This window comes from Gavia stellata, chromosome 22 (assembly GCF_030936135.1).
Source record: "Gavia stellata isolate bGavSte3 chromosome 22, bGavSte3.hap2, whole genome shotgun sequence".
Taxonomy (NCBI): domain Eukaryota; kingdom Metazoa; phylum Chordata; class Aves; order Gaviiformes; family Gaviidae; genus Gavia; species Gavia stellata.
Window position 1 is genome coordinate 3,443,604 of NC_082615.1, and position 27,891 is coordinate 3,471,494.

The 27,891-nt window shown below is 53.8% G+C and overlaps 1 protein-coding gene across 1 annotated transcript; it reads right to left on the reverse strand.

Moving 5' to 3' along the window:
• LOC104252336 (heparan sulfate glucosamine 3-O-sulfotransferase 3B1) lies at positions 1–27,025 on the reverse strand. Its single transcript, XM_059828250.1, has 2 exons — positions 26,574–27,025; positions 1–619 (listed from the first exon to the last, which is right to left on the reverse strand). The coding sequence occupies exons 1-2, from the start codon at positions 27,023–27,025 to the stop codon at positions 1–3; spliced, it is 1,071 nt and encodes a 356-aa protein (XP_059684233.1).
• Between the last annotated feature and the right edge of the window lie 866 nt (positions 27,026–27,891).

The following is a 27,891-nucleotide window of genomic DNA, read 5'->3' on the forward strand; positions in this document are numbered from 1 at the left end:
TCAGTCCCAGCCGAAGTCCTGCCCCGTCATCTGGTAGAACTTCATGTTGAAGGGCCGGTAGAAGTCCCGCAGTCTCCGCACCACCTCCTGGTCTATGTCGGGGTGGGTCCTGCCTTTCGTCTTCCCCAGGCAGTGGGGTTTGCTGCTGCCTTCCGCCTTCTTCAGGCACGGGAACCCCTTGGTTTTGTTGAAGTAGAAGTGTTTGTCGGTGATGATCCTCTTGAGGCCCAGAAAGTCCTGGACCCTGCCCAGCTCCCCCGCGGGGTCGCTGATCAGCCTCTCCCCGCTGACGAAGAGGATCTGCCCGATGGGGAAGTAGAGGAGCCAGTTCTCCAGGTGCTTGGCATAGATGCCAATCTGGATGGCGCTCCACGAGGTGTCGATCAGGCCCGTAGTCCTGTTTTTGAAGGTCAGGCTCTCAAAGGTGGGGATATCGGGCTTCTTGGAGAGCGTCTGGGTGTAGTCCGAGATGGCTCTGGTCACGGGGTCCCGCACCACCACGATGAGCTTTGTGCCCTTGGACATGGAGGAGATGCGGGCTGGGGCCTCCTTGGTGACGAAGTAGCTGGGGGTCTTCTCCATGGTGATCTGCCCCTCCAGGGTCCTGGGCATGAGGTCCCTGCCGGCAAAACACACAGATGTGGGTCACAATGGCAGATAACAGGAACAAAAATATGCATCTCCATGTATATATCACACAGATACACAAGACTTTTTCTCCCTAAAATGCCTACACAGGTCATCTAGCTCATACAGATAAATCCATTTTCCATTGATTTAGGGATTAAGAGGGGATTATTATTAAAGGCCACTGTATTAGAAATCCAGCTGAGTAATCTCCCAGTTATCCATGAGTGGATTAGCTGGGCTGCACTCTGCACCTGGAGTGTGGCTGCATGTACCACACTGGCTCCCGACTGGTCAGGATGAGTCCTGAGCTGTACCAGGTCGCTTTCCTGGCTCAGGTCAACACCAGAGAGCCCTCAGCCCCAGCCCAGAGCTTGTTTTCCCCAGGGGAACGAGAGGAATGGCGTAGCGGAAAAGCAGGAGCTCACCGGAGCACGTCCACCTCGCTTTCCCTTAGCATCCCGAATACAACGCTTTTCCCAATGCAGGCAAGGGGGTGCAATTTGTCCCCAGCTTGTCAACAGCAGGACCTTCCCCAACCGCAGGGGTCCTCTTGGACCCAGCCTCACCCACTGCTTTACAATTCCCCATCACTGTGCAGACTTGTTCCCTAACACGCATTAGAAGGAGCATCAAAAGCTGCTGGTGGCATTTTCAGCACATCCCAGTCCAGCATCCAGCAAGGACAACCTCTCCCTCCCACTGCCACGCAGGCTAAAGCAGGTCAGGATGCAGGATAGGACCATGGCGAACACAACCTCACCTCATGGGTAGGACGTACCCTCACAAAACACCCTTGAAACCTAAATCCTTCAGCAGTTCCACCCTATTCCCTGGCTATTTCTAATTATCCATGTGGGGAAAAACTAGAGAGCTTGCAGAAATGATGGAAGCCGCACGAATCAGGAAGAGTCATTTTTTCCTATCATTCACTAGGCAAACCTAAGTATTTCAGACCATTTGTCAATTCTATCCCTTTATAACCCAACACGACTCATTTGCTCTGGGTTGCGAGACAGTTAAAAAAAAAAAGGCAAGAGGGGAGTCAGCCACAAAATTAAAGCTATAAAACTTGATTAAGTTTTCAAAGCTGCCACCCAGCACAGAGAAATAACCAGCCAGTGTGCGATCTGCAAGCCTTAAACAGCGTTTCCCTCAGACGCACGATGCTGCACAGAGAGGCTATTTGTTCCCCGATGGCCATCTCCTCCCTTACCGCTTTTATGCTTCTACAGCAAAGATCACCATGGGCTCTTGCAATTAAAAAAGCCACTGGTAACTTGTACTAAAGCCAATGGTTGTCTTGATTAAGAAGCCAAGGGAAAAAATTGACCCATCTGTTCTGACGCCAAATAACAGGAAAACCAGGAATGAGAGGTCTGATTGAATCAGAAATCATCACACGCCTGTGAAAGTTGGTCAGTAGCTATTTATGCAACTACTGTTTAGCTCACACTGTACGTGGTATTTTACTTCATCAGCTTCTGGCATTAACTTTATGCAATGTGTTTACTGGCAAGGGGCACCCAGTGACTACACCTCTGCACTGCAGGTGAGGTGTGCTCAGGGGCTGCCCAGAAAGCCCCTTCTCCATAGACCCATGGTGGGAAACAGTCCCCACACCAGATCTGCACAGGTCCCTGGGAGAGGTGGTGACGCACAAGCCGGACTGCAGAGGAAGGGGATATCTGCTTGTGGAAACCCCCAGCCATGCCCAAGGGTGGGGGCAACCCCTAGGGCTGCAATTTCAAGGCCATGGAAGTAGAATTCACATGCAGATAAATATCACGCTGGTCTACCAGACACCTGGGACGTAAGAGCTTCTGAAAGTCAGGAGGCACCACGTGCCAAAAAAACAGTAACCAAAATAAAACTCTGACTAAGCCTTTGCCTTTCTGGCCAACTCCGCAAACCCGTAACGCCATCGCAGAACAGAGTCAGTCAATAACGCTCAGAGAGCAACTCTTAAATCTATCATGGGCTGATGTGGATTTCGACAGTCTACTCATTAAGTGGTGTCTCTTTTTATGACCATATTAAATCCGAGTTCTACATCCTGCGCTGGCCACCGACTGCTTTCCAGCTTGATTTAAGAGATTGGTTTCAACCCATGAAGTCCTTAATGGCCTGGGACCTGCCTAGAGAGGAGACTGCTTCCCAAGATGTGCTCAGGACGGCCGTGCTGCGCTGAAGCCCTTTGGCTTCAGGTCAGGTCCGTCGGATTGCTTGCTGTACGGGGCCCTGCGCCTTGAGACCGACTTCTCCTCCAGGAGTACCACAGCCAGTATTTATCAGTCTCCCGGGTATGACGCAAGAGTTATTTTTTTTCTCCTTGCACAAGAGAGGCACTGGGTAGGGCTGGGCTGTGAAACAGGAGGAAATTGCTGCCGGTGGAGGTGTTGAGTCAGTTGATCTGGTTGGGAAACTCAGGCTCTTAATTAGTGCTTCAACAAACACAGAGGAGCGCACCGCAGAAGTGGAAGACAGCAAGGAGCAACCCTTTGTCTAAGAGGCATCCACCAGCCCAGTGTCAGTCCCTTTGCAGACCAGTCAGCACCTGAACCCACACTCTTGATTTGGGGCTGAGGGCACCCAACATGTCTTGTTTCCGATAGAGCTGAAAGCACTCAGTTCTGTGGAGGTCTAGACCTCCCAAAACTGTTTTTTTTGGAGAGGACCTGAATCCTTGGCATTTGCGGAACACCTCGCTGGTGACCCATCACGGCAAAAGAAGCAAGACAAGGCACATCACTGACACTGCTACTGCTGTCTGGCTTGGTCAGCACAGGCTAAGGTGAGCAGAGATGGAAATGGAGCCTTCAACCCTAGAATGAGAACTGAACCCACCAAAACCAGCCTTCAGCCCTAGCTCCAGCACTCTCTTCCTTCGTTGTACCCAGATGGGTGCCGGGCATAGACCAAAACTAAGATCCTCAAGACTGTCTTAGACACTGCCTTGTTTGAAAAGTGGCTGCATAAAAGCTAGATAGCAGCAAGTGAAGCCAAATATTGTGGCCCACGGAAGTGGTTTGAACCTCTGACAGCATCACATCCAGGAAAGCAAAGTTTTATTGCATGGGCCTGTCCCTTGTGAGGAGCTTTCCCATGGTTTCCATCATCTCCCACAGAGGCATCAATCATCATGCTGCCAGCCGGAGACAACAGAGCCTCAGGAACAGGAGGAACTGGTAAGTTGGCTGAACTCACACAGGTGGAAAAGTCACCAAGAAGCATTCATTCCCATTCAAACCACAACCGGAGGAGGGCAACTTGGCCCACGTATAGCACTGCAGCTCCAATACAACACGCCGGGCGTACATGTTGGATGAAGCAGGACCAGACTCCAGCTCCGAACACATCTGCTCCTGGGGCTCCAAGACAGCAAGGGCTGCACTGAACGACAGCCGTTGCAGAAGGAAGGGGAAGAGGAGCCGTAATGGTCAGAAGAGCTGTTAGAAGAGCCACCGTGCCCTGGCAGGTGGCTTTTTTTGCCACCTTGCCCTTTGGGCAAAAGGAACAGCAGAAACCCACGTTCAGCTCAATGGTGCATGCCCAGTTCAGCCCTGGGGCAGCTCGTGACAGCTGTGGAGTCCTCTCTTTCCACGGAAGCTTCACAGGCATGTTAGAGACCTGGGCAGCTTCTGCCAGCGCTGTTTGGTGCAAGATAAGAATGGCAGAGGTGCAGCTACCACTGTTGTCCATACGGGAGAGGAAAGGGAGACAATAAAGGGAGTCAGGCTGTGGGAAACGGGGAGCTGAGCTGAGCCCTCGGACAAAAGCTGCTGCACCAGTTGGGACAGGGCTGCATAGAGACGCCACTGAGGGCTATAGCGGATACTGTAGTGGAAAATAAAGATAGTATGAAAAGCTTGGCAAGCAGTCCCTCCTGCCTTGTTATCCTCCTGCCTTCTGGCAACCTGGAGTTCAAAGACCTCTGGAGCCAGCATCTGCATCCAAATCATCCCACTTCATAGTGACTACGAACTGTCTAACCCTTTCAAACGAATACTTTTGGCCTTGAGAACGCCCCACAGCAGAGAGTCCCAGCACTGAAGCACTGCCTCACCCGTTACTTGAGCCCTCTCCCTACATCCCTGCTTGGGAAGGGACGAGGCACCTACTTTCTGAGCATGGAAGAGGAAAGGGAGGATGAGGAGTGCCAGCAGACTGCCGGCATCCCTTATTCCCTACCGAGCCCAGCCGGCAAAGCGCTGGCGGGGCTCAGCGCCGCTCTGCTGACTTCGGCAGAACTGCCGGCAGCATCGGGGGTCCCAGCGAGAGGAGGGTGCTGCTGCATGAGCACGGCTATGAATTTTCTGCAGGCAGAGAGCGAAGCCCCTAACCCTGAGCTATTAACATGTCAAGAGGGACAGAGGAAAAGCTTTTCCTTTAATGAATATTTCCTCGGTGAAGCCTGCACCCTTCGTAGGCGAAGTGATAGGCTTAGTCTAAAGATGGATTGGCCTACTTTACCTATTAACCACTTAGACTAATGTAATAAAGTCTCTCTTTATTCAAACAGCCCTAATCCCCAGCCCCACGCAGCTCTGAAGCCTGGAATAAGAAGGGATGCTAAAACGAACTCCACCAGGCTGCTGCTTGGAGAGGCACTGGGGGGGGAAATTGTATTTTTTTTTTTAAGTGCAAACTTCTCCAATACAAAAACCGGACCCAGAGCGAGATAAATTTACAAAGTGGGGATGACAGGTGGCCACACGGTAATCCAATCCTGAAGCCTAATGCCCTTTGTGGCAGCTTTTGTCTGCGCAGAGGGGCTCCGGGCTAATCTGCTGCCACTTCTCAAGGAGGAATGGCGAGGGGCCGCGGGCCGGGGGGGTCGAGGAGACCTCCGCAACCTGTTGCTGCGTTATTCATCGCAGGTAGGATGGCCAGGGCAGAGCACGGCCGTCATTACTCACTTTATCCCCGGGGACGTCTGCCGGTCCCCCCACGCACCTCCTGTCATTCCCAAACACCCACTGGGATAAACCCCTGCCGGAGCCCAAAGCCCCACGGTGGGGCTCAGCCCAGGGGGGCTGCGGAGACAACCGCCCCCGGCCGTCTGCCCGCGCGGAGGTCACCGTCAGGCTGCCCAGCCGAGATCCGGGCGCTCAGGTGCTCCTGCTGCCGAAGAGGAGTCCCGGAGCCGAGAGGATGATGAGTTTTCCTTCCTGGGGAGGGTTTCGTGCTGGATATATTCCTACCCAGCACCCGGAGCCACCCAGCATCACTTTTGGAGATGCTCCCTCACTCCAGCATGCTCAAGAGCTGAAGTCCCACTGGTAAGTGTTAATATCGGGGTGCCCCGTGCTGCGGCAACAGCACCCTCCAGTCTCAACCCCCTCTGCTCCTGACCACCCCCTTGCTCAATCCTCTGAGCTGCCTCAGTTTCCCTCTGTGAGGATGACAAAACTCTCCTAGAGGAGATGGACAGCTGGGTATAGAGTATTGTCATAGCAAGAGGAGCATTGTTGCAGTCAGGATAAAATGCCGTAGCATCTGGATGCAGCTACGAGATGCAGACTGGGGAGCGCTTGCAGCAGTCCCTGCGGCAGCTCTGCCAGCAGATACAGCAAGAACCGCCTTCGGTGCAGAATTTCTAGACTTTCCCCCTATTTTCCTGACTTCTAGGGAACAGCTGTGGGGGAAAGGGGAGAAAAAGCAAATCAAACTATTTTGGACATGAGCCACATTCATGCTGAGTTCAGGCCCATAATCCAGAACCATTTGCTTTGCAGCCCGGCGGTGCGCGCGCAGAGCATCCAACCTATTTCTGGCCAGTTTCTACCCAAATTCCTGACTGGTGTTTCAAGAAGACAAAAAGTGATCTCTTCCCAGAAAACCAAATTTTGGCAACTGGGCTCTTTCTGGGGAAAGCGCCCCCAGATCCTCCCAAAAGGCAGTCTAAGAAACCACATAGATTAGATTGAAAGCTTATGGTGAGAAGGTGAATAGAAATGCAAAAAGTAGACACAAAAGCTCTTCTCCCATCCTGGGAGGAGAGAGATTTTTAGCCTCCAGAGTCGTGACAGGGGGTTTGAAAACCTGAGGTGACAACAAGCCCAGGTGGCAGGACCCAGAATGTGGTACAATTTGGTGCACGTGATGAATTTGTTATGACTTTTGCTGTGTTGCTAACTTGCAGGTGGGAAAGCAAACAAGCCTGCTGGTACCAGCTCGAAAAAGCTTTAAAGGAAACAAGTGCAGAAGATGAGGCAGGTTGAAACCTCCTCCCCTCCCACGTCGATGCTCTCCAGCCTGCTGCATCCTCTCCCGCCCCTGTCCCCAGGGGCCGTTTGGTCCCCTGTCCCCAACCCAGCACGGTCCCGCTCAGCTTCGCTCTGGTCAGGATCCCACCAAAGCCAAAGGGCTTGTTTCAAACCACAGTCCATCCGTCCGTCCGCTGCCTTCAATCAAACACACTTTTGAGGAGGGCTTTACTGCCGTTCCTGCCCCGCACAGCCAATTCTCATTCTAAATCCCACTGCTTCTCTGCCTCTTCTTCTCCTCACCCGCCCCAATACATAAATTTAGGCCAAGTGAGCTAAATCCGGTATCTTGGAAAAGAGCTGTAGACACCCAGGAAAGGACGGGGGTGGCATCTCCATCTCTGGCAGCTTTGCCTTCCAGCCCACCCGCTCTGCCAAGGCGACACCCAGTTGTTCCCAGTCTCCGAGGCAGCAGGTTGCTGTCAGAAAGCAGGAAAAATGTACAGTGGTGAGGAGAACAGCCAAGGGCTGGATTAAAACCACACGCTTGTAGCCCCGCACCGGCATGTGACAGTGAGCAAGAACTCTGCAGTCCTCTGGGAAGCAAAAACCCGGAGCATCACCAGCTCAGCTCCCACACTGGACCCATCCCAGCTCCACCTGGCCCTCCCCTCCGCGGGACTGATCTCAAAACTCATCAAACCCCAGAAATACTCCTTAAAAGGAAGAATCCGACAAGCCCAGGGAGAGCCTGTTAAAGTAATAAAGCGTTTTAATTACATCAGGGAGCCTGCCACCAGCATCAAGGTCAACTGGCTTCAGAATTACCCACTTGGCTTTGACTCCGCTTTCTGGTGGCAGCAGCTCCGGCTGGGGGAAGGAGGAAGATGGAGGAGGAGGAAGAAACAGCGAGAGAAGAGAAAATAGCAAATTCCTCTTTGGGGGTGGGAGCACTTGCTGGTTTATTATTTGATACATCACATTTTTCTTAGCAAAGTCTCCCCCGGCTCAGGCTGCCGTTGCACCGAGGACCTGTACAGTAGCACGCAGCCTCTCCTCTTTTTATGACCGGCGGTAAGGGCAACATGTGTGCCTTTGTCTCGAGCGGGAGCCCGTTGTTTGGGTTGGCAAATTCTACAACAATAAAAGGGAACGGCTGGGAACCAGCCTCGGCCTTTTTGAAACGGGTGTAACCCTATCCAGCTCCGTCAAACACTCGCCACGACGTTTACACAAACCAGATGATGGGAATTAATGAACTTTGGGGGTGAGGAAGGGGTAGGTAAAGGAGGAGGGAAAGGGCAAAAAAAAAGATGTGGGCATCAAAGTAATGTTGTTCTCACTCTCCTCGCTCCCTGCCCCCAGATTTGCCAGGTGCCCTTCACCTGTTGAGGAGGTTGGGCATTAAAGGAGGCAGAGGAGGGTAACAGTGTGCGAAGGCTCCTCATCAGGAAGCTGCTGCGGGGCTTCGATGGGGCCAAAGAGCCGGTGGCCACGGGTGGCATCACCACATACCCCACAGGAACAGGCTCTGGCCCGGCCGTGGAGTCTGATCTAAGTTTCTTTGATGAGGACAAAAAAAATCCCATCAAAGGCTGGGGGGAGCGGGGAGACGTGGGGCATCGGCAGATGGTCCTTTGGTCCCCACTCCACGCAGGCAGAGCCGGGTCGAACCAAACGGCCCCGGCAAATCAAAGCAAGCAGTGCCTCGAGGAGGGAACAACGCACTGCTGCAATCACCAGGGGTTGGGTGTTTTGGGGCTTTTTTTTTTTAATTAAAGGCTTTATCCACCTCCCCCAAAGTCACCGCATTCAGATCAGATCTAGGAGCCACCACGGAGCGTTGACCCTCCCCACGCTGCAGGCGAGGTACACGGGGTGCTTTGCCCGGCCGCAGCCACAGAGCAGACGGTTTGCAGCAGCGTCTGAGCACCTGACCTGGACAAAGCAGGGCCTGATCCATGCACCAAACCCGGAGGGTTTGTGCCTCCAGCAACAGCAATCGGTGTGATGAGCAGAACCAGCCTCTGCCGCAAAGGCTGCCTCCTGCCCCGCGCCAGCCAAAACCCACCTCCCTCCCACACGCCTCCCCCATCTCATGGGTTTAAGTGGCTTAATTAGAAGCACAGACTCATAACCAAGATAATGACACGTTATCCCTCGCAGGGCTGCTGCCTTGTATAACTAAGTGCCATATATGGTGCATCGTATAGCTGCAGCCTATAGGGGAGGAATAACCTACAGCAGCAGAAACACTTGATGGGAGTCTTGTCCGCATGGGATGGGGTTTGTGCTTTCACCAGAGAGCAAAATAAAGAGGCCGAAGAGCCACGAAGACTCCTTTCAGAGTCCGATGGGCAACGTGGCCGTCGCTCCTGGGACATGCCCGTCCTCGGCGATGTACGCAAAGGCACGAAGTTGGTCTTGGAGGCAGCTGGAGCAATCCCCCTTCCCTCCCCGGAGCTGACGCTCCATGCTGGCGCCTTTGGGAGGAAGGGCTCAAGGGGATGGGACCAGCCTGAAAGCTTGGGAGAAACGTATCCTGGGATGCGCCTGCAGGGTGCAGCCCTCTCCTTCAGACCAGAGCCCCTGTGGCCCAGGGATCTCCAACCCCGGCCATAGGAGGGGTAGGGCAGAGCAAGAACAGGGCAAGCAGCACCCCCCTGTCCCCCACCGCCCTCCCAACCTCTACCCAAATTCAGCGGAGGGACTTTCCTGGGCCTGATGCAGTTTGTCCACCTAATAACCCTCAATCGATCTCTCTTCCAACCCCTTCTCCAGGTTCCTCCTGAACCCACGCAGACCCTCCAACGTGCACAGCCCACCCTGGGTCCTCGCTCTGCCCGCTGTGCACCAGCTCCTGGCCCCACGCCGTAGCCCCAGTCCTTGCACCGTGACACCAACCCATCCCTCCCTCCATCTCCAGCCCAGCTCTGACTTTGTAGTGCACCGTCTCTTCCCCCAAGACATCTCTTTGCCAGGCTGAGGTCTCCCAGCCTACTTCGTCATTCCTCAAACAGAAATTCCTCCGGCCCTAAAGAACAAACCCAAAACATCGCCGCTGTCACCGGGTGGACTCATGCACCGACTAAAGACGGGCTGCAGAGGTGTGGGGCCTTCTTTGGGCTACGAAGGGCCGAGTTTCCGATTATTTCCTTCCCTCTTCCCCCAACAACAGCCCGCGATGTTACAACTGCTCAGCGAGAACTTTCCCTCCTCCTTTGCTGGAGCCAGGCGAGACATTCATCAACTCTACCAGTTCATTATATAGGCCCTCCTCTTTATGTAAACACCGAAGCCTCTTTCTGTCCCCCATCACACTTAAAAGCTCTGAACTTCCACTAAATAATTATCTTCACTGAGGGGAGAGGGGCAGCACTTTACATATCAAAGGGCTGCTTTGGAGGGATTTACAATAATTTCAGATGAAGTGGTAAATATTCTATTCACTCCAGTTCATCTCCAGTAATAATTATAATCCTATTAGCAAGGCCCCAAGAAAGTGATTGCATTATCATCTAGCGAGCATCTATGTGGATTTCTTGGAGGGGTGGGATGGGGGAGGCCGTAGGCAAGTAAAGAAGTAAAAGCAACAAAAGATGCAATTGCCAGCACCTCCCCTCCCCCAGAAGGATTTGGTCTCCATTGTCCTGATGCTTCAATAGTGCTTTGCTCCAAAAACAAGAGCTTTTGAGCGCAGTAAGGGGGTGGGGCTGATATGAGCATCTTGCTCCTCTCGGTCACCCCGGTTCCCTTTCATTGCCGCGGGTCCCCCCGCTGCCGCTCCGGCCGACAAAGAGCACACGTTGCTGGTCCAGCGGGCGCGGGGGGCCGGGAGCAGCACCGCGATTAAAAGCTAATTGCTGTTTATGGGTGAGTTCTTTAGAATATCGCCCAGCATCACCGGACTTCACTGCCCACTGGTCAAGTCATGTGAGATTACTCTAATCTGTCTCCATTTCCCCCCCCCAAAAAAAGAAAAAAAGGAAAAAAAGACTGGTTTTGTTTAAAAGAAGAGCAGGGAGGGGCAGTTCTGTGAAACTCATGATTTAAGGGGGGAAAAAACCCCTAAACCCAGCAGGAAACATGACTGAGCTAACTGGCAAACTGGGACTAAAGACTTTTTTCCAGCAGATCGCAGGGCCAACTGTCCCTGCCAAGCTGTGTATTTCACTCCCGCGCCATGTCGCCGCTCAGTACACCCCGCTGGAGTGTTAAACTGGAATTTATCCCCGCAGGAGTGCCCCAGTGGCACCAGTGTAATCTCCTTCCCTCTCTTCTGGCACCTGAAAGCCACCAGTATAAGTCCTCACCACCTCCACCAGAAGCAGGTAGCTCGGCGCTCCTCGCCCTGGCAGGGACATAAGTCAGCAGCTACTCCAGAGTTGCACTGGTGCAGGTCTGGAACAAGCTAAGATTACTTTCACAGTGTCCAAGAGTTTATTGCAAAGCGGTAGAAGCATTTTTCTCTATAAATTAAACAGACAACAGCCAGAAAGGGAGGGAAGAGGAAGAATTTTAGGCATCTGCAGAGATTTCAGTGCTCACAACTCACTCCTGGGGAAAAATAAATTCTCCAGACTGCCTCTGCCTCTTACTCTATCACAACCAGGAGGACCAGCCATTTCTCTTCCCTCAAAAATTTATAGCCTTGAGTTAACATTATGTGTACTAAGCTCCTGCTACACAAAGATTTGGTGGATCCACTTACGGATTCATTGCAAGACAAAGCTCTGCTCTTGGAGCCTCTTGCAGAGACTCCTGGTTTAACACAGCCTTGTACCAGAGGTGGTACCTTCTTGAACTCGGCTTTACTCGGGTAGCACCGATCCTGCCCTTCACGGGAAGCTGGAACTAGTATCTGCTGAGCTTGGACTAGCTTAGCGGCTGCAAACACCGAAGTAATGTCCCCATCCAAAAAAAAAAGGCAAAGTAGGGGAGTCAAGGTCTGGAGGTAGCAGCTGAGCTGTGGAAAGAAATAAAAAAAGGCAAACCCCAAAACATGGCTGTTGGAAGGCTTTTGCTAGCTCAGAGTAGGCTTAAGCAAAGGAAGCCTGGCTTGGAAGAGGCTTAAAAGCAGATAAGGAAATCATAGCTGGTGGGACATCCAAAACACAGCTGTGGTACACACAGGTGACAGAAGTGTCCCCTGGGGCAGAGGACGTGAGGCCAACACGGCTGTCACTTGGCTTCAGGCAACCCCAGAGACCCCGATCCCAGGGGTTTGGCTTCAGCTCCAGCAGGAAAAGGACCAGGCTGTTCCCGTAACTCCCACCACGAAGCCCACCGCTTGCCGTCAGCTCTCTTGCCACGCAGCAGCAGCTCAGCCACGTCCAAGCGGCACCGGTGCCCGCTGCTCGTGCCGCAGCCCCTTCCCGAGGCTCTTCCCTCTCGCCCCTTCCCTGCCACCGAGGCTCAGCCACAACCATCAACACAGCAGGAGCATCAGCCAGTGCCAGCGGTGTTCAGTCATCAGCACCGCACCCGCCAGCCCAGCACAGAGTCCGTAGCCCCGAACGGCTCCCACACCCACCAATTTGCACTCTCAATTTGTAGCAACGGCACTAACCCTCTCAAAGATGTTAAAACCCCACAGGCACTACTACTCACCGGTCTTTTAGACATCCCTCCTCCTCACAGGTCTTGGGAAAATGCTTCCTTGCAGCAAAAAGGGAAATCTCCACTGGGTTAAACCCATGGGCATGGGGATCTGGGATGCAGAGGAGGGAGAAGCGGATGCTGCGATGCGCAGAGCCGGCACTACAGACTGCGTACAGCCTGCCAGCTTTCAGCCGGTGTCCCAGAAGCACCAGGTGTTTCAAGAATTAGATGCCCAAACCAAGTAGCGTCATGACTCATCCAAGAGCCGAACCAGCCATCACTGCACACGGAGCAGAGCATCCTCCCGGCTCCCCTGAAGGGACGCGCCGCGGGGCTGGACCCTGCACCCAGCACGGGACACCCTGTGACCCACAGCCTGTCACACCAGACCACCCCAGGGCTCCTGCCCCCAGCTAGGACACCAGGAGGTATTCCTAATCCAGGTAGCCCGTGGGAGGTTATCCCAACAGCCTCATCCCTACAGTACCTGCTTTTCAAGGTCCTTCCCCAGGGACCCGTTATGCCGTATGCTGGTGGTGGGGAAGCCAGCGAACAGAGCACATCTCGGTTTGGACCCAAAGGACACGTCTTGCGCATCTAATACGGGGCAGATTGTCACTTCATGTACCCCCTAGTCGTCTGTACGGCAGCTACGCACCACCACAGCGTTTCTGTAGCCATGCTGCAATGGGAAGAAGCTTCCCAGAAAGGGGTTGGTTCAAGAGAAGCAACCCCTGGTTGGGTCCATCCTAGGGTGGGGGTCCACAAGTTTTATACGGATGTGGATTTTTATGGCAAATACTTATAAGTTAACTTTCTGGTTAAGTAAGCATGCAGTGACCATTGCAGCAGCCTCTCTCTAACCACCAAAAGCAGCTGGATGTGGGTGGCCAATCCTGCTACACCAAGGCTGAACGCTCAGAAACACCCAACAGATTTCCACCCAGGACAGGACTACAAGGAGATGAACCTCAGCACCCTTTCCTGTGCTGTCCCTCTCCCTTGGGGCACTGCCAAGCCACCACATTTCACCTGCTCCAGTTTTGCTAGAAGAGGGGAAAAAAACACCAAACCAACCCACAAACCAAAGAGCCAACCCCAAACTCAACGTTGCACAAGTCAACACCCACCAAACAAAACCAACCCAGCGAGATACAGGCGGGACCACGTTCCCCTATTGCCACGTTCATAAATCACAGCCCCGCTGACAGATCTTTTGTGTTTTCCCTCAACACAGAAATTAATGCCCTAATCTGTGTGCCTGCACAGGCAGGTAACAAGTCACGCTGATAATGCCGCCCTTTGTTAAACACCCGCACGAGCGGCCCAGCGTTTGCACAGGGAGGGCTTTGCTTGCCACCTCGACAGAGGTTTCTCCTAATCAAGCCCAGCCTTCCTGCGCTGGGGCTTTACAGCCACGATTAGAGGAAAAAGCCTCCCGATAAGCCCCGGAGCCCCTTTCTGCCCTGAGCGACGCCCCAGCTCGCACCCCTCGGTTCATAACAGATGTGGGGGGAGCATCCCCGGCAATTCGTCTGCCCTCGGGGTAGGACATGCCAAAGGGGGGCTTAAACCACCGTGCTGGGCTAAGAGCCCCAAAAGGGACTGCTGCCAGCGGCAGCCGCGTGACAGCTCTGCTCCTGCTCCTCTTTCCTCACCGTAGGCACAGCAAAGCAGGGAGGGGAGCAGGAAAACTGCTTTATTCACCCAGAAGTGCTTTCCTCCGGGCACTGAGAACCCTTGGAGCACCTTCCATGTGATGGCTGAGCTGGAGCCTGCCAGCTCCTCTGCGGCACGTGGGAAGGGAGTTCTCAGGGTTCTCTTGAAACAAGCCTTGAGGCAGATATACATCTACAAGTCTTCAAAAAAGCCATGTAGGATCTCCAGAAATCCACCTTCTGCACCTAAAGGGATCTTATGTGCATCCAGTATCGCCTGAACAGCAGAGGCCTTTGAAACGACAGCTCAGAAAGCAGCCAGCTTTCCATGTTCGCTATGGAAAAAAGAAAGTTAGAATTTTTTTTCTGCCCTTTTTGATAATGCACACATGTTCCTAACACAGGCTAAGTGATGCTGGCAAGCTGCTGCCAAACCCCAGCTGCATGACTCCACCTGCCTCTTCAGCAACACCCGAACAGCCACGTAGCCGTGCAGCACTGAGGTTCCTCCTCGACTGTCTCAAAGACAAGGGGATGTCCCTTCTGACTGTCAAAGGGCAGATCACTTTCCCAGTAGCCAGTAATAGCAATCACAAACAAACTCATCAGAGGAGGACCGGCTACCTGGGAAGGTGCCCAACCGAGCAAGCGCGTCCCGTCCTCGCCAACTGGCTGCTCGCTACCCTGAGCATCCCATCGAGTGGGTCAGGAATTTAAAATTGGTTTAGACTTTATTCCAAGCTGAGCCACCCAATTCATCTCCAAAGGTGTCCCACTTCCTTACCAGCAAAGGAGGGGCAGCACCAACCATGACCCCAAAAACTGTGGTAATGTGGACACTGGCCCGGTCAGTGTGTCTCCCGTTGGGATGAGCTATATTTGCCACCCGCGGGAACAAAAGGCCTGGCAAATTAATACACCAGTGATCCTCTCAGTACTGATCCCTAAATGCATTTTAACACAAATGGGATTGTCACCTCAACTCATTTGTTAATGGATTTGTGATTTACAGTCATAAAGGAGTAGCATGGGAAATTAAGATCGCTCCTGGTAAACAGACCAGGGCAGTGAGTGAGAGACATTTGTCCAGAATGGGATTTTTTCCCCCAACATCTCCATTCAGGCCAGTATGAACCTCCCGAGTCTCTCCCCATCCTTTTTACCTCCCCACAAACATCAAAGACAGAAAATAAAACTGAGTTCCAGGACAAAAGAGTAGCGTGCCCATTGAGGCAATCAAGCTACAGGTTCACGGTGCCACCGCGTCCCAAGGTGGGTCCCCAGTGACTCAGGGTAGAGCAGAAGGAACCACACCAGCCTTGGGAAGGAGTGAAACTCCCAGCGAAGGAGGGAGACAGGCACCAATTAGGGCAACACAAAGGAGCAGGTCTGTCTGCAGACTCCCCTCCTGCCCCAGTCATTACGTGGGATCATGACGTGGTCATGAACAGTCAAGGAAATACAGTCAAGAGCTCTTTAAGAGCAGGCTCAGCTGGTGGAGATGCTCTGCTGCAAGTACAACAGATGCAAAGCACTGCTTCTAATTAAAAAGGTATTCGTGTAATTAGAGACTTCACATGGCCATACCAATGATTTGATCCAGGCCAGCACACTCGCTCAGGCTGTATTTAAGAGGGCTCCCCAGGCTTGCTTTCCACTTCCGACTACTTGGGTTGTCTTTCTTGGCCACCCTGCCCACCCCTTCACACCCCGCAGGCTGCGATGGCAGGCCCACGGCTACGGTGGCAACCAGAAAGGACCTCGTGGAGCAAAACCACACGTGCCATAACCCAGCACCGACTTTCAGCATCCCACCCTGTTTCCATCGAGAGATGATTTCCTTCCAGAGCCGGCCATGGGGCTGCATTATTCCGGAGTCCTTCAAGCCCTTCTACATAAAGAGCAGAGTGGGCCGGTCTGCTGAGGCCTTGGAGCACAACCCAAGTGAAATGACTTTTCCCTGAACACTGAGGAGTCTGAATGAGAGCTATTGTTATTCAGATGAAACCAAGTGTCAGATTAACAAATCAATGGGCATAAGAGATATAAAATGGGTTACCATTGAAGCCTTTCAAATACCCAAACATATGGATGAACCAAATGTGAATTGTAATTGACTCACCCGCACCTTTGATCTCTACACCCTTGGGTTCCCAAAGAGACAGCCCAGCCCCCTCTGATCGGGTCTGAACTGATGGGGACTCCATTGTGAGCCCTCACAAAGCCCCTTCCTCTCTGCCTCCATCTCCTGGACGTAGACACAGCCTGGCACTTGGAAACTGAGACAAGCCAGCCCTGCCTCAGAGAGCCGAGGAGCTGCAGATGGACAACCCAAGTTACCCAAACGCAACCTCTCGAACAGAGCCCGTCAGCCCCGGGTGCCTCTTCCCACCAGCCCCGGTCCCCCGGTCAGTCAAACGGGACGTGCGCGAGGAGGTGCCCCGCGAAGCGGCAGAAGAGGGACCAGAGCAAGCGCAGGCAGCACAGACACACTCCCCCACTCCTCCCGGAGCCGGCCATGGGCTCTGTTCGGTTTTTCCAAGGATTTCGCTATGTAAAGCCAAGCATCAGACTTTGCTGATGGGTTTGTGCCCTGACTGCAACACCCGGACTGGTCTGGAAGTGCCGAAAGCTGCTCTGCCCGTCTCCTAGTACCCCGACCTCTGACAGTGCACATCACCTCCGCTTCATTGAGAGACGTGACTTTTAATTTTCCTGGGGTGTTTCTGCAGCTGTATTAAAAGTAACCTGGAGTTTAAATTACACCTAATCCCTAATTTTTTTTTACTTTTGGGGTTTGCAGCAAGTTTTGGATAGATGCGAGAGAGTAAAAAAAAAAAAAGCATCAGTTTTGATACTATACAAATCTCAACTCCACAGGAGTTGCAAGGCAAGTATTTGCTTGGCTCTAGTTTCAAGCTCATTACCAACTTCAAGGTGCTGTAGCTATCCCAGGAAACCCAGCCCAGCTTGTCTTCTACCTCCATGCTGCAAACCCCACACAAACGTGCTTTCTGGAGAGGTTTTAACCCCACGCCAAAGGGGTGTTAAAAAAATCACGCAGCTCAGCTATTGCTATACTGAGCCTTGAAGCAAGAGGAGTCCTGAAACGCCTGTTGCTGAAGGCAAAGCCCAGTAGCTATTCCCAGCACCAGGCTATTCCCAGCATCAGGCACCGATACGGAGTGAAGCGATCCCCGCCGGGAGGGCAGAGATGCTGCACGTGTCCTTTCCTCCAGCACCAGCAAGAAGAGGACTGGGTTTGATGGGGGAACTGGGTGATCCGAGGAGTCCCCTGGAGCAGGCGTTGCTCTGTTCCTGCCAGTTTTGGGCTCAGTCCCAGCCGTGCAGCTGCTTAACCCAACTGGTAAGCCTTGCTGGGACGGCGGAGCGTGCGCCAAGCGCAGGGCTCACCTGCGGAGGAACAGAGGAAGGAGAAGACTGTGGGGAGGAAGGCGGGCGAGAGGAAACTCCCGGGCTCTTAATCCGCTTTAGGACCATATGAGCTTGCTGTTTATATATAGCTTAATTAATTATTACACTGCATTTAGCAGTGTGACCTTGAAATGGTCTCTGGGGGGAGCCAGCAGTCGCGGTGCAGCCAGGGCAGCCGGCCAAGGCGTCGGTGTGTGCCGAGACACCGGGACGCTTCCCGCGCGCGGGGCAGGCGGCTCCTCCCGCGCGTCCGGCTGTCCGGGCAGCGCCAGCCTGTAATTAAGAGGCTTCGGAGCAGACAGCAGCTCCCGGCCCCTCTCGGCTTGCAGCAAACCTAGGCTGAAACCCTAACCGGCTATTCCACTTCTGCTTTGGCAAGGCTGCTATCTTCTCCTAAGGCTTCGTTCGCTGCTCAACACCCCCTATTAGCTATTCCCTCTGCTTTTCAAAATGCCATGCAGACAGCCCAAGGCTCCTGAGCTACCAGACCAGCTTGAGAGGGAAATTAAAAAGGGAAAAAAAAAACCAAACACCTTCGTGATAAGTTGCAACAAGTTCCCTGCACAGCACTGGGGAAGGGGAAGGAGACGGACTTTGCTCAGCCCTTCCTCGAGAAGGGGCGATGCTCAGGCCCTTTGCTCTCAGGCGGCTCACTTTGCTCGGTCCAGCCGCGATGAAGCCGGGGAAGACGCCTGGGGATGTTTACAGACACCCATGAAGCCCACTGCCCCGCTGCTCCCCGGCAAGACCTTCGGGAGCTTCCCCCATCCCAGCCCACCTGCAGAAGATGGGGACAGCCCCAGTGCCTGCGGGGACCGGCTCCGATCCGGCACGATTCGCTAAACGTGGCACCAGAGGCGGGTGCGGGGGGTTCGGAGCAGGGAGGCACGGCATCTCAGCATCGGGCATCACCTTCGCCCCGGCACGCAGACGCGGGGCAGAGCGAAGCCACGGGGTCCCTCTGCAATTCACATCGGGCAGCCGCGGTCCCAGCCCCGCGTACAGACCAGCTGAGGACGGCGTACAGCCGCCGCTGGGACCGAAGGGCTGGCACACACCCGCTGTTTACTCCACCACCTCCTGCTTCCATTCCAAGTCTAATACACCTTTAAAAAAAAAAAAAAACACAAAACAAACCGAAGGCGTGCCAAAGCTGCGGGCCTTGCCAGTTTTTAAACAAATATTTAATAGCTCAGCGAAGCAGCAAAGCACTTTATTAATAACCGCCGGGGTTCCGTCCTCCCCCTAGTGACGGGAAGGTCTGTGCACCGAGCTGCAGCATCGCCCGGGCTCAGCCCGACGGACCCCGCTCCGCATCAAAAATACTAACGCGGTTTAACCTCAGCGTAACGCCAGTGCACGCTGCTTTTCCCGCGTTCAACCACTCTTTCACCAAATCAGCAGTTTTCGAAAGATTTCCTACGCCTCTGCGTGCCGCTCGCCTGTACTTCGTAGACTTTCAAGTTTTAAGACAAGTTTGCATTCGATACTCGAGACAGGCTGCAAGCTCGGGGCTTTAATATAAAGCTTCTTTAGCTGCTGTATCGAAGTTAACCATTGCAATGGATTTTGGCTTCTGGGGAAACATTTTCTGTACTCACAGTCACACGGACACGCGCCGAGGGCCTGATCCCCCGGGCAGGGCTTGGGACTGCATTAAACACGGCGAAGCCTGGGGACCTGGTCCAGTCCTGGCCACCAGCACGCCGCTGAAGGCTGGTCTCCTCACCAGAGCCAACTTCCCACATGAAAAGTATGGTTTTTTTAAAGAGAATCGGTGTTTTCACTCCAGCCGCGCTCGGTACTGCCGGCCGGCGGTTGTGGCAACAAAGGATTCTGCCTTACATTCACATTTAGCAAGGGATGTATAAAATATATACATCCACCTATAATATTATACGTCGCCATAAAAAATAAAAGCCCATGCACAATTCTCACTTTCTTCTGGAAGAGCTGCCTGCTGCGCTGCCAGGAACGCGCACCGGAGGGGAGAGGCCGTGCCAATTCAAGGGAGAGGTTACAACCGCTGGCTTTTATTATAAACTAGCCACTTTGGTGGATTTGCAGAAGTCCCTGGCCGTACTAACCGAGAGGACCGGCCAGATTACAGCTTTGGTCTTCTGACTTTTAGCTGCACAAGAATGAGAAGGCGGCAAGCGGCTGGCCGTACGAGGGAGGACGTCTCCCTCCAGCGAGGGTTAGCAGAGCCGAGCCCCCCCTCTACAAAGCCACGTTGAGAGCAGGGTTACCCACGCGTGGCCCGGCATCCAAGACCAGCTGCAAATTAAATTCTGGGTCAGATCCTCTGCTGCCATGAAATGCCATGACTCCCTTGAAGCCAGCGCTAAGTCACAGCATCCCTCAGCAGAGATGTTCTTCCTCCATCCCTCTTCTGTAGGGAGAGGAGAAAACAAAATAGATGTTGTATCAGGCTAGTTCCAGGGTGCTTCTGAGGAGGTTAAAGCAGATGTAAAGCATTTAGCAGAACATGGTGTTATTTTCCTTTATTTAAAGTTCTCTCCTTCCCTGCTACCCACCACATGACAGGGCTGACATACTCACTTATTTCAAAAGCAGAAATTAAAAAAAGTGCATTATTCATTTACTTGAGATCAGTGTGAGGTCTCCTGCCAGCAGCACTTCTACACCTATTTTCCTCTAACATTCCCACCAGCATCATCTAAACCCCCAACCGCCCAAGTATCTGAGCCTCTCTGAATGACTCCTGAGGCAGAAGCACATGCGGCCGCAGGGCTGGCATGCGAGGTCTTGCAGGTCAGCAGCCAAGGTAGCCAGCTCACGGCTTCCCACGTGCCCCTCCTCACCCCCCGACGGCCCTCGCCCCCTCCCAGGATGAGGACGCCGCACGCAAAGTCACCACCACTGAGTCCGTTTTCCTCCTCTATCTTCAGAGCTGTTACAAAGAGGAAAACCACCCCGGGGAACGCTTGAAGCCATCGTGGCACCAGGAGAGGTTATCTCCTTCCCATCACTTTTAGGAATGAACTAAGGTCTAGTGCGCATCACCTCTGGGCAGTGCCCACCATCCCCAGGCAGAAAGATGCTCAAGACAGAGGGACTGTGCTCCTGACCTTGGCTTCCCCCGCTCGCCCGGCCCGCGGCACGATGCGATGCCCTTCCCGACTTGTCTCTGGGCACCTTGTAGCCACCTCCAGTCCAGGAGCAACTCCCTAACGGCAACGCTACGCCACCGGTAAACCCCTGCCCTGAGTTAACCCCACCTTCCCTCTGAGCCTGCTGATAATCGACACGTTTCATCACGGGAGCCCTTGTTGCCATTAAGAAAGTCAAGATAAGGGCCATTTACTCAGTTGCCTTCCGGCTGCCGCTGATGACGGCTGCTGGGCTGAGCTCCTTTAAAAAGCACACAGCGTTTCTCGCGAGCTAATTAAGAAACACGCAGCGAGCTGCTGAAAGACCTGAAATTGCAACGGCGTGGGCAAGCCCCGGTACAGTCATCGGCAGCAAGTCAGGACCCAGCGCAGCACTTAGTCGTTTCGCAAACCAAAGCAGCAGCCTCTCCTCCAGCCCCTCCTCACACACCGCGTGGTGACAACAGGTAGCAGCCGATAGCCCCTGACCCCCTAATTACACCGCTGAAATAACGTGCCCCGCTATTTGTTGTTCTTCCAGCCCATATGTTACCCGTCCCACACAGCCCTGGCCAATTCATTATCCCCTGAACCCATTGATCACCCCGGCCACACCAGTAGAAGACGCGAACGTTCACGCTGAATGATCACTAAATTAGACTCCTTCCTACTTGAGATGGATTAATAGCACCAAATCCAGGCTCAAGCAGACAGAGCAGTTTAGCAAGCGAGGCCTGGATGGTAAGCGAAGTCCAGGATCGGGCCAGGTTGGAAATACGGCTCAAAAGAACGGCGGTTTGGGTAGAGTTTTTATAGCCACCGCATCCGGGGCTTCCTGGATGCTTTTAAAAACAAAGCCTTCACTGGAAGCGCCTTGAGGTATCCAAAGCTCGGTGTGTGTTACAGACATCTGCCATGGCCCACTTGAAAAGAAAAAAAAAAAAAAAAAAATAAATCCCAAACCCAGAGTCGAGCCCTTGGGTTTTCATTCCCATCGTTTTCATGCCAAGAAGGCGCACAACGTTCCCCGGCACGCCGCGCGGCGCTGCGCTAACACGATTAGCCGGGCAGATCCACCATCCAAATAAGTCACCCCCAATGCATGGTCAACTTTGAAAAGTTCAGCAGCTCGACAGGTGAGGCCATGAAACCCGATCACGGCAGACAATGTCGTCCCCCCCCAGCGTCGTGCTGGGAAGAACTTGTCACGTGCGTCATATCGGGCAACATGCTTGAAACGGAGCAGCGCACTGAAACCCCAGCAACACGAATAATCTTTGCCATCTGTTTGAACAACTCAACCCTCCTCAGATCCAAAGGAATGATCCCATGCAAGCACAAGGGCCTTGCTGACTGATTATAGCAGCCCAACCCTTCTTTTTTGGGGCCATTTTCTTCCGAACTTTGCACAGCGGCTAAGGCAACGTCATGGGGAGCTGCCCAAAGGGCCAAGGGGGCCCTGAACCCAGCGCGCATGTCGAGGGGACCATTAAAAGTCCCCGCTCACTTAAGCACAACACAAAGCAAGGTCAATAGTTGATTTTTAATTTATTAATTTTTTTTTTTACAAAAATCTCAGCGAGAAAGCTGCTTGGCAAAGCCGCCCCAGAGAACACAACCGTCCTTTAGGATACGCCCGTTCCAACCAAACGCAGCTCACGGGAACGCGCTGGAGGAATCGGTCTTTGCTCAGACACGGTCATTTGCACCCAAAGTTCAGTTGGGAGAATCAAGACGGTTCCCAAACTTCCCGGAGCCAATGAACCTCACGACACCTGGCGGAAACAACACGTTGAGTTTTGCAAGCACACGGTTGTGTCCGCGCTGACACCTCCGCGCTGCCGGATCCGTGCCCCGCCAGGGAGGCTGAGAAGCGCGGTGGCAATTAAGCGGCAGGTATTAAACCCTCGCTACCGCTGTAAAGTCAGGATTTAGAGAGAACGGCCAAAGGCAGGGGCAAAATCTTGCCTTGCTCAAGATCTGCCCTTGGTTCAGCAGGGCTTTCACCCCTGAACTTTCAACCATTATCGCTTTACCCTTCCCCTGCTCCCAGCCTGGCCCGTTGAGAGCAACAGCGCTGTGCTGCTCGCACCCCCCACACTTCCTTGGCGCAAAAAAGAGGCTCCTGGGGAGAAATAAATTATTTTTTTAAAAAAATGAGGACTTTTCTCCCAATTCAGGAATTGCCGTGAAGCGGCACTTTGCACAATAAGGTGCCCAATGCTTATTTAGGTGATCGGGGAGTCTAAGAAATGCATGTTTGAAGCTGGTCGTTGCCCACCACCAGACGACTGGGCCTGATCCTGCTGACCCAAACCACCCACAGCCTCACGGAGAATGAATTAAGGCAGCTTGGCAATAGCGGGAAGATGAAATCGCAGCGTTTTAAGAATTGTGTGTCCCCCCCCCCCAAAAAAAAAAAAGGGAAAAAGAAAAAGCGGTCTCTGCCCTCTGCACTGCTAGAGGCGGAGGAGCTGGGGCTAGCGCTGCTACCGGGATTACAGCCGGCGTAGCCATGGCACGGGGTTTCCTAGCAGAGGGCTAATAGAAATCAGCGATGTCGAGCGGGGCTGGGAACACTCAGCCCACGGCAGGAGGGATGGGGTACTACAGCCCACCGCGCCTAAAATGATAAAAAACAGAAAAAAAAACCCCAAAAAACCACGTAACACTAATGACATGATCTTTTTTCCTTCCCTTACGTTAATTATAGGACAAAAGGCTTTCAAGTCCCTAGCATATTTAAAAATGCATCATTGCCGCGTGAAATAAGAAAGGAAATAAAAATATCATAATCTCAACAACTGATTTTCTAGGCTTGCAAGAAACACTTTTCCCGCCCCCCCGCCCCATACAGTAAACGCGTAAGGAAAGAACAGCGTCCCACGGGGCTGCCAGGCAGGCTGCTCGTCCGGGCAGCCGGACACATGCACACCCAGGCTGCGGAGCTGAGCTCCTTACTGCTGCGAAGAGGAAACTTCTTTATTATCCCCAAAACTCCAGGCGCTACTTAAAATTAGTTTGCAATAGTGGCCAGATCCCCTTTCTCCTCTGTCATGGTACATATTTTCACTTGAAGCAGTTAACATGCTGTATTCATTACCGGGGGGAAAACCCCGCGATGTGCGTACAGAAGTTATTTCCATTAGATTTCTAGCTATCTCACTATCGAAAAAATTCAATTTATTTTTTTCCCCCCTTCTTCTCCCTCTGCTTTTTAGGAATGGTGGTCAGCACCGCTCCATGCTGTTCTGCCTTCCACACAAAGGAAGAAAAACCAGATTTCATTTCACTTGACAGAAAATGGCGCAAGAAAAAAAGTTTGTATTCCCTCTTTCGAAAGTTATTTTCTATAGGTGAAAATTTCAGACAGCGATCGGTAGTTACCATAAATACGATTAATCACAAATACCCCAGAATATAAGCCTCCATCAAGCTAAATAAGCAAATTTGTGATACCTTCTGCCTCTCGGAAAGCTGAAAAAACCTCACACTGGGACACTTTATTATATGGCAGGAACAACTTAAACAAACAAACAAACCCTCCTAACAGATACGCCCAAATTTAGCCAGAAGCCAGTCGAATAAAATATACTTTCAATGAGACGCGGGTCAAAAATTGCATCTTCACCTTTTCAAAGCCAGGCAATTGGATTTAAACTGCAAAGACCGGGCGCCGAGGACACAAGTAACTCCCCCAGCTCCAAAGTTCAGTCAATTTGTGCAAAAGCGTCTGAAAAACAGCGAGAAGGCTTGCCCGGCTCACCGCACGACGGCTGGCACAGCGGATATTTTATAGCATTTTTAATCTGATTTGACTGGGCCATTAACAAGAAAATACAAACGCATTTCCTTATTGACATTAAGATAATAAATAAAAGCCTCATTAGGGCTTGGAGAAATAAGCACGCTCTTGAGGAGCGCTGAGAAGCCACGGTTGCCTGAAGTCGGTGGGAGTTTCGAGCTCTGTAGTATCTGATTTCTAACGCTGAAAATTTATAGGAACAAACTTCTGCATCCAATTCGAACTCAAGTTAGAAATAACGCACAATTACCAAACAACTTGTCTGTTGCTTTGAGCAAATACATCCTCCCCCCATATATTTTGCATTATTTAGTCTCCCCCCCCCACCCCCCTCAATCGATTCAGGTCCCAGTCCCACGGACGGACAAACACGCTCCGATCCTCAGGGTGAATCGCACCCGAGTGATTTCAAGACCTTCAGCATCACCTACGCTCGCTGCTCGGGAGCGTCCCCATTCAGACCTGAAGATTTGGTGTATTTCAGTTAAAACACCCCTTTTGCAAAGATACTCTTCAATAACGTAGCGGTGCGTTTGCAGGGAGAGGGCCCCGCGCTCCTTAAAAATTAAGCAGCTGATACGGTGAAACGTTAAGGAGTTACGTGCAGCTTTGATGCCAACTTCTCCAAATTTAAAAATAACGCGTATCTGTCAAATACTGACTTTCACCCACTGCATCTGGGATAACAGATTAATACAATCATAAGCGTTATTCTCTCCTTCTCCCCTTCCACCTCTTACTTGTAAAAGATTAATCAACCATTTTATGGTCTAATTTAGGTGCCTAATTAAAAACACAGTTCAACACGTACAACACCGTTTTGCTAATAAATCCTGACAGGTCTTTCTGCTCTGTTATACGCCAGTTCTCCGTTCAAAATGCGAGATGAATATATTTTAAAAACCAACTGAATTTATCAAGATTTCCTCTTGGTCGCTATGGGAAGACACGCCGCATCCTCCACCAAAATGCTAGAATTTGCTAAAACGAAAGTGCTTTCAAAACCGCCTTCTTCCTCGCCAGATCTTATCCCGTGTTCGTTTTGCTAACTGCTGAGGGATGGCAACATTAAAAAAAAAGAGACGTAAAGCTAATGGGACCTGCGGTGGGAGTTTCAAGACTACAAAGAGGTTGAGAGAACTTCACAGCTCCCATCTAGCTTCAAAGTTTCCATCTCTGCTCCTTTAGCAGTCCCGTAACCGCTCGGCAGAAAGACATATTCAAAATATTCCTGAGAAAGGGACTTCAATCAGAAAAGGATGAAAAGAAACTTCAACCCCCTTTGGCCCCGTGTCCCCCTGAGCCTCCCGCTTCGTCAAGCCCACCCGCGCCCCGCCGTCACGCAAAATGATTTCCACGTCCACCCGTGCAGGGTGAAGCCCGGCATTTCTCATTCCCCCCCACCCAAAAAGCTTCACCCCCAGCACCCCCAGCCCCAGCACCGGGCTGGAAGCAGCAAGCCCGGGCAACTTCTCCGCTGGAGAAGCCGCTTATCGCGGCGGGGGAAAGTTAACGGAGCAGGAGCCCGGGAAGCCGTCGGGGAAGTTTTCCCTCGGACGCGGAGCTGCCGCCCGCCAGTCCCGCGCTCCCACCACGGGCCGGACCCCCAAAAGCTGCCTGCCCCCCCCTCCCCCGGGTATGGCAGACACGCCGCTATCCCCCCGCAACACCCCAGGGTGGAGGGGAAATACGCGCTCCAGCCAAAGCCCTGGAAGCACAACGAAATAAGAGTGTTTTTACAAAAGGATTAAATCCGCATTCAAGCCGCACGCGGGGATGACGCGGGGCTGGGTTAACGCAACGCCGCAACCGCCCCGCCGCCGCTCGGGCCCACGGGGCAGCCAGCTCCGCGCGGGGCCTTCGGGGGGGGGGGGGGAGCGTTTGGGGGGGTTCTTCTTCGGCGGCTGTACTCAGCGGAACGTCCCCGTTCCGCCCCGGGGCGCTGCCTCCGCCCGCCGAGAGCCGCGGGCGGGCGCCCCCCGCCCCGCACAGCCCCGTTGCGGGGCGCCGAGCACCGCGCGCCTCCCCGCCGGGGCGCACCGGGGCAAGGCGGGGGACACCCCCCCCCCCCCCCCCCCCCGCCCCGAGCCCGGGGGCCCCGCGGTGCAGACGGGGAGGCGGCTACCTGTACCAGGCGAGTCCCCGCTCGTAGTTGCGGTCGAAGAAGTGGGGCTCGGCGCCGACGGCGCGGACGTCGGGGTGCACCCGCAGGAACTCCAGCAGCGCCCGCGTCCCCCCCTTCTTCACGCCGATGATGATGGCCTGCGGCAGCCGCTTGCTGCCGGAGCCGTTGAAGAAGCTGGAGATGGGGCTGGCGGCGTCGGGCGCTGCCCGTTGCTCCTCCAGGCTGCTCTCCTCGCCCGGCTCCCCCGGAGCCGGCGGCAGCAGCTGGGGAAGCGGTGGGGCGGCGCGGGGCGGAGCGGGGGAGCCGCGGGTCGCCAGCCCGGCGCAGGAGCCGGCGCAGGAGTAAAACATGTAGAGCCAGAGGAAGAGCATGATGAAGAGCAGCAGGAGCCTCCGCCTCAGCGGCGGCAACGCGACGGGGACATCGAGGCAGCGGTTCAGGCGCTGCCCCATGTGCCCGTGGGCGCAGCGGGATGCATGGCTGGAGCTCGCCCGGCTCGCCTCGGCTCTGCCCGGCGCCGCATGGGGCACCCCCGAGCCTCAGCACGGCCCCATAAGCGTGTGCGGGGTACCGCACCGCACCACCCGCCCGCCCCAGCGCCGCTCTCCCGCCGCCGGCAGCGCAGGCAAAGGCAGCGGCGGAGGCGGGCAGCGGGGCCAACCGACGGACAGCGCCTTCCGCCTATCGCAGCCGCGCTCTGCCGCATAATGAGCCGGGCGGAGTAGCCAATCAGCAGCGCGGGGGCGGGGCGGAGGAAGGGAGGAGAGGCGCTCATTGGCTGGTGAGCCGGCAGCGGGCGCGGGGGGGCGCCCCGAGCCAGCCCAGCCCCGGGGCTCGCACCGTCGGGGCAGCGGCTCCATCGCCCTCCCTCGCCCCGGCGCTGCCCGCGGGCCCGTACGGGCCCGCGGGCAGCGCCGGGGCGAGGGAGGGCGATGGGGATGCTGCGATCCTGCTGCCAACCATCCGGCTCCATGCAAGCCAACACGCCACTTTCCGATTTCCTAACGCTTCCTCTCCAGCCACGCACGGGCAGTTTCAGCTTTCAGGCCATCTCTGGAATGTTTTCCCTAAAATACCCCATTTCCCCCAGCTTTTCTGAGAACTCGCCCGTAAAAACCACCGAGGAAGCGCGGGGAACGGGAGGTCATCAGACCTCCCCGCTTCTCCACCCTCACCCTTTCCCCCTAAGGCACGAGCATCTCAGCTTGAGGGCTCCTCCTGCCACGTTGTTCCTCCCACTCCGGCCACGCAGACCCCAAATATCAGAGCCCCTGAGCTCTCCTGTGGATGGGGAACAGCACTCCCTTCTCCAGCTCCT